The following is a 10,544-nucleotide window of genomic DNA, read 5'->3' as shown; positions in this document are numbered from 1 at the left end:
AGAATGGAAGTGCCCCGGGCATGGTCCAGCCACTGAGAGAGACCCCATTGCCTTGATTTCTCAGCCTGGCATTCACTCCTCTTTGGAGCTGATCCTTCCCCCTGCCCCAGACAGAACCGCAGGCCACCTGAGAGTGAGTCAAACCTTCCTTTTTAGAAGGGTCTCCTCAGTGCGCTGGCACGGCTGGAGGGCAGAGATCTGTCTGACTGGCTCTTGCGCCCTGCCTGTCCTGCCCAGGCATGGCTTTACAGGGCCGTCAGGACATGCTGCTGGGGCATAGGCAGAGGGCGGCTTCTTCGTGCTGGGAGATGGTGAGGGCTCGGGGATGGTCCTTCTCCAGAGAGGACTTCTGTTGGTTTGTGTTTTTTTTTTTTCCTCCTAGGAAGTTCAGACTTTATTCAATACCCTGAGGCCGGCCCCCCAGTTCTCTGAATCAGAAGGGACAGTGGGGAGAGGTGCAGCCTGTGGGCGGTGGAGGCCCAACTAGGGGGTGGGGGGAGGGCCCGAACCAGTCCTGCTGATCCATCTCCCCTCCCGCTTGGCTCTGGGGTTATCACGTCACATGGTGAGAATCTGCTTTGAAGACACGAAGGGCTGCGTGGACGCTTCTAGGGCACACAGGTAGTCCTGCAGCGGGACCTCGGAGCAGGCGGGGGCCGTGAGTTGGCCTCGGCGGATGAGATCGCAGAGCGTGAGGATCAGCTCCTTGAACTGGTCTGTGGGAGGTTGGAGGGCGCGGGGAAATGACCTGTGGGACTCCCTGCCTGCGGGAGCTGGGGCCAGGCTCCAGGGAGGCCTCCCCTGCGGCGAGAGGCCTGGGCTTGGCCGGGGTCTGGCGGCTATGGAGGCAGCCTGGTTCCTGCCTGCCCGCCTTCAGGACAGTGAGAGCCGAGTGGGGATAGGGTGCGGGCAGCGGCCCCGGGAGCTGACAGGCAGGTGGTGGCTGCCAGGCTCAGACGCACAGAACCTGACTTGGTGTAGCTGGGAGTCCTGAATGGTGCGAGGGCGGGAAGCCAGAGGAGGAGGAGGGGGTGGGTGGTGCCTGGCACAGACATGAGCTCTGCTGGGGGCGGAGAGCCTTCCCTGAGAGCTCGAGACTCCCTCAGGACCTTTCCTGTTGAGGCCACCAGGGTCCCCTCCCAGGGCTTCCCTCCCACTTAGGGACCCAGGATGGCAGAGGAAAATGAGAAGTGAAGGCCTGGCCTAAGAAGTGCTTTTTCATAGACATCAGTTCATTCAATATTCAAACTGAATTGTATCTCCTGCTTGAAACACTGTCCATGCTTCCCATTTCCCCTTAAGATAGAGTCTGAGCTCCTTAAAGAGGATTAGAAGGCCTCCCATAATCTGGTCACAACCAGCTTCCCACCCTCTCTGATAGCCTTTTGCACATGCTGTTTTCTCTGCTTGAAACACCCCATTCACAGGACCACTCCCCTCTCCTTCACTGGGAGAAGGCCACATCATTCCTCAGGCTCAGCCTGGGAGCGATGGTGGTCACACTCTGGGGAACCCATCCTCCGGGAGAGGAAGGAGAGTGTGCCTGCTTCAGGGTCTAGAGTCAGAGTGACTGGCTGTTCACGTCCTGGCTGCACACTCTTTAGGTGGGCGTGACTCGGGGCAAGCAACTTAGCCACTCTAAATCTCAGTTTCCACCTGTGTCAAACATTACTAACAATAGTTTAAACAATTACGACTGTTAAAAAAAATTTTTTTTGACCGAGCCTTGAGGCCACGTGGGATCTTAGTTTCCCAATCAGAGATTGAACCACTGTGCTGGAGAAGACTCTTGAGAGTCCCTTGGACAGCAAGGAGATCAAACCAGTCAGGCCTACAGGAAATCAACCCTGAATATTCACTGGAAGGACTGATGCTGAAGCTGAAGCTCCAATACTTTGGCCACCTTCTGGGAAGAGCCGACTCACTGGTGATGCTGGGAAAGACTGAGGACAAGAGGAGAAGTGGGTGGCAGAGGATGAGATGGTTGGATGGCACCACCAATTCAATGGACGTGAACTTGGGCAAACTCCAGGAGATGGTGAGGGACAGGGAAGCCTGGTGTGCTGCAGTCCATGGGGTCGCAGAGTCTGACATGACTTGGCGACTGAACAACGACAACCCCCTGCAGGGGAGTCTTAGCCACTGGACTGCCAGGGAAGTCCCAACAATTATGGCACTGAAACCAAGGCAGGGGTTAAGTAACTTGCCTGATGTCCCAAAGCTGGGCTCGGCAGAACCTATAGCTAGTAATGGTGGAAGCAAGATTTGAGCCCAGGCAGGCTGGTTCCAGAGTTTGTTCTCTTTACTGGGCTGTCGTTCATGGCAGTCTTCCCCACTGTCAGCTCCTTGGGAGGGCGGCAGGAGCTGTCCTGTTCAGTGTGGTCCCCTTGAGGACAGGCCCACTTTAGCCTAAAACTATTTGCTGACTGTAGTTGTTTCTAGAGGCTGTTATCCTTTATCCTGTTTTGGGGTTGGGGTGGGGGGGTTCTGATCACCTCTCCTGGGCTCAGAGTCGCTGGTCACTTCTGAGTAGGCACTGCCCTCTCGTGTGACCCTTGGTAACAGGGCTATCATCCACTCACCTGGACTGTGGTCCTTCTTCCACTGGGATAACCAAAAGCCCCGAAGTTTGAGATCCTTAAAAATAAGCTGGCTCTGTGGAAATAGGAAGGACAGGCACTAAGGTGCTCTGAGGGCAAGAACTTCAGGCTCAAGGGACAGACTCCCCCAGGCGCGGGGCACTGCCCGAGTCTAGACGACTGTGGTGTTCAGACCCCAGCTTACCACAGAGGCGATGACAGGCTGCTTGGCCATTCCCCCATAGGTCACCATGGTTCCTCCAGGCCTGAGGAGTCCAGAGAGAACAGAGTGGTCACAGGTAGAGACAGCGTTACAGCACCGTCTATTCCAACCCTGGTTCCTGAACCTTGTTCTCAGAAGCCCTGTGTGCGTGCGCGCTCAGTCGTGTCTGGCTCTTTGCAACCCTATAGACTATATAGCCCGCTGGGCTCCTCTGTTCATGGGATTCTCCAGGCAAGAATACTGGAGTGGGTTGCCATCTCCTCCTCCAGGGGATCTTCCTGACCTACATATCGAACTCCCTTCTCTTGTGTCTCCTGCATTGACGGGCAGGTTCTTTACCACTAGCGCCACCTGGGAAGCCCCCAGAATCCCTGGGAAGGGTTAAAAAAAAAATACACATTCTCACGCCTGCCCCAGACCCAGTGAATCAGGTGCAAGGATCTATATTACAAACAACAGAAAACAAAGAAGCAAGCAGACACCCCCTGCAGATGACCTGGATGTCTAATCAGGGTGGGGAGCCCACCGATTTAAACTTGTGCCCAGGCTTTGAGGAAGAGCTGCAAGGAAGAGTGCTCTGCTAAGGAGCTCATGACCTGAGTCCAGCTGGGCTCTGCTCCGGCTGTTTACTGGGTGTAAACACTGTTTATTGGGTGTTGACTATGTGCCTGGGTGACCCTGGGCAGCGGGCAGTGGGCCACGCCGCCTCTCTCTCTGGGCAACTCTCATTCAAAGGAGCAGTGAGATGGAAGCAGCTCAGGATGCTAAGGGATATTGTGGACGGTGCAGAGGACGATGGTGAGTGTCAGGACCTGCTCTCTGACACCCCCAGTGGTCAGAGAGGAGAGAGGGGCTTGTGTCATTTTAAAACCATTAAGCTAAGTCTTCACGTGCCTGACTTAACCTGTGTGCCCCTCCCTGCTCCCCCAGCTCTTGCAGGAGTTTGCTGATGCAGGATGAGCTGAGGTTCACTCTGGGACAACACAAGGGAGGCTTGGTGAACTCCAGAAGGGCAGAAGCTGCTGAGAGGGGCAGGGAATTCTCTGCCCCTGAGGCTGGGGGCCAGTTTGGCCTTCAGTTCCTTCATCTGCCACCCAGCTCTGGAAAGTAGCTCCTGTGGCAGGGAGTGGAGCTGAGCCCTCCCTCTGTGGGCCGCACTGCTGCTGCTGCTAAGTCGCTTCAGTCGTGTCCGACTCTGTGCGACCCCATAGACAGCAGCCCACCAGGCTCCCCTGTCCCTGGGATTCTCCAGGCAAGAACACTGGAGTGGGTCGCCATTTCCTTCTCCAATGCATGAAAGTGAAAAGTGAAAGTGAAGTTGCTCAGTCATCTCCAACTCTTAGCGACCCCATGGACTGCAGCCTACCAGGCTCCTCCGCCCATGGGATTTTCCAGGCAAGAGTACTGGAGTGGGGTGCCATTGCCTTCTCCACTACACTTGGTTTAATCAGAATGGCTACCGCTTACGGCCTGGGTGGGAGGGGAGTTTGGGGGAGAATGGATACATGTACATACATGCACGTATGGCTGAGTCCGCTTTTTACCTGAAACTATGACAACATTGTTTGTTAATCAGCTATACCCCAGTACAAAATATAGTTGTTGGTTTTTTTAAAATCAGAATGGCTACTGTTTACTGGGTGTTTACTATGTGCCAGGCACAGGTCTGAGCATTTCACATGTGCTGGCCAATGAGTCCTCAGGGTGACCCCAAGGGAGGACTTTGATGATGCCTCTTTCACAGTCGAGAAAGCGGGGACCCACCTCTCATTTGTACAGCGCTCTGTGCAGACCTCAGAGCCCCTTAGACTCACCTTCTGAGGTAGAAAAGGTTTATAGCCCCCCATTTGACTGATGAAGAGGCTGAGGCTCGGATCATTTTTCATGTATTGCCTAGATCACACAGATCCCCAGCTAGTGGGCAGCAGCCTTTCTGACTCCAAAGCCTACACTCGTGACGACTGAGCAAGACTCTGTCCTATGACAGGCCACGCAGGGATGGTGGTTGGCCTCGGAGGCTGCCCGGAGTCGTGCTGAAGAGGTGTGCTCGGGCTCACAGCAACACGGGCAAGCTGACTGCCCTCTCCGGGCCTTGTCTGGGTGGGGGCGGGAGCGGTACCCCTTGCTCAGGTAGTTGCGGGAGGGGTACGTCACACACTCTGCACAGTCTGGTGTGTGGTACATGCTCTGTGGTTGTTACCCCAGCTCTCTGATCTCATGACCCATCTTCCCATCCAGTCTGTACGTTCTAGAGGGTTCCCTCGGTGGCTCAGTCATCTCGGTACCCCTGGCTAAAGTGAGTGCTAGCAAACAGGAGTTAACAAACCCTGGTGCTCTAGCTGGGAGGTGTCCCTTAAGGTGCCCTTCCGTTCCAGAAGTTTATGTGAAAGGAAAAAAGGATGAAAGGACGTACGCTGTCAACACTGTCAACAGTGCTCATCCTCCTCTGTGGCAGGACGGTAGGTCAGTTTTGTGCTTACTTTTTCCTTTGTGTTTTTACATGCTTTCAAGATGTTTTGTAATGATAGCATAATGTTACCTTTAAAATTAGAATCTATTTTTAAAAGCTAATATGCTAGGACTTTTTCAGATGCCCCTAGGTTATGAACCCTTAACTGCTCCCCTTTCACAGAGGGCCCAGCAGTTACTACTGGGGTCCCCGGGAAGACAAAGCCAGACGGGTCTTGGGGCCATCTGTAAAGAAGGCTGAGAAGGGGCGGGTCCAGATAACTAGGACGGGACAAGGGTTCCATCTTCCTACCCAGGGGTGTGCTGACCTGGCCTTGGCCTGGACTGGCCACTGGCACTGGTGGTCCTCCTGGCTACAGGCCAGGAGGGCGCCGGTGCACTGGACCCGAGGGGCCGAGGGACTTACGCCAAATGCCGCAGCAGCTCCGTGGAGCTTTTCCCGCCGACACAGTTGAGAGCAAGCCGTGGCTGGGGCACGTCCTGGGAAACAAGAGATCAGCAGTGAGTGAGCTACCCCTCTGTGGGGTGGAGTGTGTGCGTATGTGTGTGTGGAGGGGGTGAAGGGGAGGGTGGCTTGAAGCTTGCTGCAAACCGCACGTCCCTGGCCCAAGGGCTGTGTCTGGAGGGAGTGAAAAGTAGGACCCTCAGGCCTTCAAACTCAGTCTGGGGAGGGCCTTTTCTTTACCAGCTTAATCTTGTTATCTGTTTTAGGCATACTCAGTCACCTCTTTGCAGGCTCCTCTGTCCATGGGATCCTCCAGGCAAGAATACTGGAGTGGGTTGCCATACCCTCCTCCAGGGGATCTTCCCGACCCAGGGGTCAAACCTGTGTCTCTTATATCTCCTGCCTTGGCAGGCGGGTTCTTTACCACTAGCATCACCTGGGAAGCCCACGGATCAGCAGTGTTGTTATTGAGTTGCTCAGTCGTGTCAGACTCTGCGACCGCATGGACTGTAGCCCGGTAGGCTCCTCTGTCCATGGGAGGATTTTGTTCAAAACTCACCTCTGGAAAGAACAGACAGAGGGCATCTGTGCTGTGTTCTGACAGACCTCATGTCCCCTCTCCTCGGCACTTACAGGTTGGTTTATATCAGACGTGCTGACCTACTCTTCAGAAGCATTCTCAGGTGAGTGTGTCCAGCCCCACCAGGGGTCAGTGACTAGAGACGGGATGTGGTTTGATCAGTGTGAGGGGTGCTGGGCAGGTTGAGGGGCTTTTGAGTCTGGAGAGGCTCAGGCCAGCCCTGACCCCACCACCTCTGACTGTGTGGTCTGGGTAAACTCCTCACTACCTCTGACTGTGTGGTCTCGGTAAAGTCCTTTGTCTTTTCTGAGTCTTCATTTTCTCATCTATAAAACAGATGGCACCTACTTTGTAGAGCTGCTGTGGGGATTTTCAGGTAAAAAATATATGGCAGGTGCCTCATAAACATGACTTCGTTCCTTTCTCTTCACTCCCGTGCCACAGCCCCTCCCAGCTGAGACTCACGTCAGCGGTGTGGGCTGATATAGCCCATCAGAAACCTTCAAAACGACAAATCAGGCGGGGTCTCCTAGACCCTGTCTGTCTCTATGCTGTCCCCTCAGCCCCTGCGCACTTACTGCGTGCTGTCCCCTGACTGAGGGAATGGGCTTTACCCAGCCACAGGGAGATGGAGGGGGGATTCTGGAGACGAACAGTGGCCAGTGCCCAGCTTTCCAAACTCAAGTGACTGCCTTTTCGCAGTGAGATGGGCCTGGTCCCTTTTCACTGGTACCTTAAAGAAGCTTTTCATCTCAGGCTTTCTTAGTTCCTCTTCTGTGACAACGTGGTCGGCCCCCAGATTCTTCAGTCTGTCAGTCAGCTTCTGGAGGTCAGGTCTGGAAACCAAACACAATCCAGGGTCCTTGGTCACATCTGCCCACTTTCTCCACCAGAGGCTCCCAGGACCCCTCTGCCACAGGTGTGAGAACCCGAGTTTCTCTTTGTGGGAAGCCGGGCCCAGCCACCCAGTCTCAGCACACTCCAGCATCTCCTGGCCTCAGTTTTCTCACTGGTGTGAGAGAATGCTGGGTGGTTGCTACTGCTCCTACTGGTCCCAAGGACGCGAGAAACCATCTGGCCCCGGGAGGAGTTGGTTCACTTCCTCATTTCTTCTATTGAAACGACAAACTCCACTTCCTTTCCCCCTGTCTTTTCAAGAGGCTCTTCAGAGTGTTGTGCAAACATACCCTGGCCCACGAGTGGCTTTGTGCCTCTTTACCAAGGCAAACAGAGCAATTCTTGTTAGCACAACTGAGGGGACAGGGAACTGGAGTGAGTATCAGTTCTCCTAATGAGGCTGGACTTCCCTGATCGACCCAGCCACGTATGTGGACAGTGAGGCTTAAGGAGGCTGGATGATACGATGGAGAGAGAAAGAGTCAGGAAACTTAAGTTTGTCATTGATTTGCTGTTTCTTCCTGAGCAAGTGGCTTCCTCTCTCTGATGACAAACCTGCCCCGTCTCCTTTACATCTGTATTTAGTGCACTTTAAGGCATCACGCAAATGCAAGGGAAACAGGGGCCTTGGGTTAGTCAGTTCACAGAAAGAAATACAGCTTAAAACATTCCCAAGTGTGAACTGTGGTTTTGAAAACATGGGCTTATCAGAAGTCAAGCATCTTAAAAACTCAGGTTGGGAGTGAGGGCCTTCTCTACCTCCTTCCTGCCCTCCCTTTACATTTCAGTCACTCATCCTATAGCCCCAGGGCTTCCCTTATAGCTTAGTTGGGAAAGAATCTGCCTGCAATGCCGGAGACTAGGGTTCGATTCCTGGGTCGGGAAGATCCCCTGGAGAAGGAAATGGCAACCCACTCCAGTATTCTTGCCTGGAGAATCTCATGGACAGAGGAGCCTGGTGGGCTACAGTCCATGGGGTTGCAAGAGTCGGACACGACTTAGTGACTAAAACATCCTATAGCCCCAAACCGCCTTGAGGGATGGAAGCTGACTCAGCCCTTAGCGAGCTGCAGGAAAGGAGGACCGCTTGTGCAAGGGCGCCACCCGGTGGAGACTCGGGCACCTGCGGGTGCCAGGCTGGAGAGGCCCAAGCTGTGGGCTGGGATCAGGCCTTCCCACGCACCTGTCCCGGAGCACGTTGATGGTCCTCAGGCCCAGGGCGGCCGCGATCTGGATGACCGCTTGCCCCACTCCACTGTTGGATGCATTCTGGATGACGGAATCCCCTGTGGGGTCGGGAAGAGACTCAAGTCGAGATCTGTAACAGGTCAAGGGCTTTCAGCCTAGGATCCTATTAGAGGGTCAGAGGTAGAGTTCTCAGACTCTGAAGGGACCCAGGACCTGGCGGCTGAGCCTTCTCAGCCTGCTGTCTCCTCCCAGGGCGCCCCAGGCCTCTACAGTACCCATGATGCCTGCCAGGATTCGGCAACTCAGAGTTCACGCTGGATGCAACTTAGCCCCTGCTGTGTCAATGATTTTGTATCCTTCATCATTTTCCCAGCTCTTAGGTCAAGTCTCTGCTTAGGTTCTTTCTTTGGTTTGCAATGTCTCCTCTCTCTCCCATTGTTTTGAAATTCTATATACCATAAAAGCACAGCTCCAGTGTGGCTTCTTATGTGAAGCCTTCCTAGATTCTTCCCCCGTGCTCTCCCACAGCACTCTGTGGCCAACTCTGTTAAGGCTCTTGGTCAGCCTTGACTTACAGCTTGTAGCTCAGTCCCTTTCTATCAACAGCCTGTGGTTTCTCGAGGGAAGATGCGCTATTGCCTTGGAATGGGATTAGAGCTGCGATGGATAAACTGGCAGCTCCTGAATCAGGGTCTGTGATCAAAGCCCAGGCCTAACTTTGCACTTGAGCTGAGTGGGGATGTGTGGGCAGTGCTGGGAAAGCACAGGCTCTGGAATGAGACGTACAAGGGTCTGAGTCCTGGCTTTTTTACCGACTGTAACTAGAACTAAATGGGGCGGGGCAAGCCCTGACCTCTTTGAACCTCAGTTTCTTCTCCATAAAACAGGGGTCCCAGGAGCACCCACCGGGGTGCTCCTCATTAGAGTCCAGGGCCATCATGTCTGGGGAGGGGCTCCAGTCCCCTGAAATGCTAGCTAGGTTTAGAGAGGCAGCAGGGACCTCATGCTAGAGACAGAGGACTTTCTGGAAGAAGAAGGCTCATCATTCTTAGCTAGGGTCAGCCTACAGACTGTCACCCATCCAGGGGTTATGAAACCAACCTAGTGGGTTGTGAACTTTTTTTTTTCTTAATGGTTAAATTTGAGGAAAATAGAATAAAAAATAGTGGAGTGCATCACACATGGTGAGGGTAAATACTGTTCCATGAAACTCTGGTTTCCATTACATATATATTCATACATGTCTATGTACTGGAGGACAATGTACAGTGTTATTTGTTACCATGGGTCAAGATCACGTGTTTCACACCAGCCCTGGGGCAGGAAAGAGGAGCCATGGTGTTGGCACTTGACCTGGGTGGCGCCAGAATGGCCTGACTGGACCCTACAGCGACAGTCCGACAGAGGGGCCTGGGGGGAGGGGACGCAGGCGACCACAGCCTCTGCTGCACTGGGATTCAAGCGAAGGTCCCAGATCACACCTGCTGGCTTTCTCCGCTAGAGAGACCCAAGGCTGCTTGGCCACAGCTGGGGGACCTGCATCTGTCTCTGCAGGAAACCGGCACTGGCTTTCAGCCGACCACCCTCCCGCATCTCTCACCTCAGTCGCCTTGTCAGCGCGACAGAGATGGGCTAGGCGATCTCTAGGGCCCTGCCTGCTCCTGGATATGTGTGGTGTGCAGGGTAACCCTGCAACCACGGTAGATGGGAGGTGGTGGGTAACTGGCCCAGCCTCCTGTCACTTGGAGGTTAATTCTGAGGGGTTGATTCTGTGAGGGTCTCTGGAGGCTCCCCAGCAGGACTGGGCCCTGGCTGCCCATGGCGGGAACCAGCCTTCACTGGCTTTTCCCCCTTCCTTGTCCCTGGCCCCAGTCCCTCACTCTTGCTTCCTGGGGTCACCTCCCCAGGGACCCGTCTGCCCTCAGTCCTTGTCTTAGGCTCTGCTTTCAGGGAAACCCTGAATAAAACACCTGGCTCTGTCATTTCCTCGCTGAGTGATCTCGGGTGAATAATTTACCTCTCTGGACTTAAGGTTCCTCCTTTATCAAGAGGGAAGATAAAGGGGGCCCCAGGGGCGCCCCTGTACTGCTCTGTAGGCCAGGCCCTGGGCTGAGGGCTGCTTGGCATGTCTCTGTGAGTGCTCAGAACCTTGCCTCCCTGTTT

The 10,544-nt window shown here is 54.3% G+C and overlaps 1 protein-coding gene across 1 annotated transcript in view; it reads right to left on the bottom strand.

Annotated features, from left to right (window-relative positions):
- Positions 1-355: 355 nt before the first annotated feature.
- Positions 356-10,544, bottom strand: part of MECR (mitochondrial trans-2-enoyl-CoA reductase) — a 36,527-nt gene continuing 26,338 nt past the window's right edge. The window contains exons 5-10 of the mRNA XM_006049476.4: positions 8,377-8,479; positions 7,030-7,132; positions 5,678-5,751; positions 2,785-2,845; positions 2,583-2,655; positions 356-716 (exon numbers count right to left, since the gene is read on the bottom strand). Of these exons, the coding sequence (XP_006049538.3) occupies positions 559-716; positions 2,583-2,655; positions 2,785-2,845; positions 5,678-5,751; positions 7,030-7,132; positions 8,377-8,479 (572 nt within the window). The 3' untranslated portion in view covers positions 356-558. The remainder of the gene's footprint in view (positions 717-2,582; positions 2,656-2,784; positions 2,846-5,677; positions 5,752-7,029; positions 7,133-8,376; positions 8,480-10,544) is intronic.

The sequence above is a fragment of the Bubalus bubalis genome, chromosome 2, assembly GCF_019923935.1.
Source record: "Bubalus bubalis isolate 160015118507 breed Murrah chromosome 2, NDDB_SH_1, whole genome shotgun sequence".
NCBI classification, from domain to species: Eukaryota; Metazoa; Chordata; class Mammalia; order Artiodactyla; family Bovidae; genus Bubalus; species Bubalus bubalis.
This window is presented reverse-complemented; position numbering and strand designations above follow the sequence as displayed.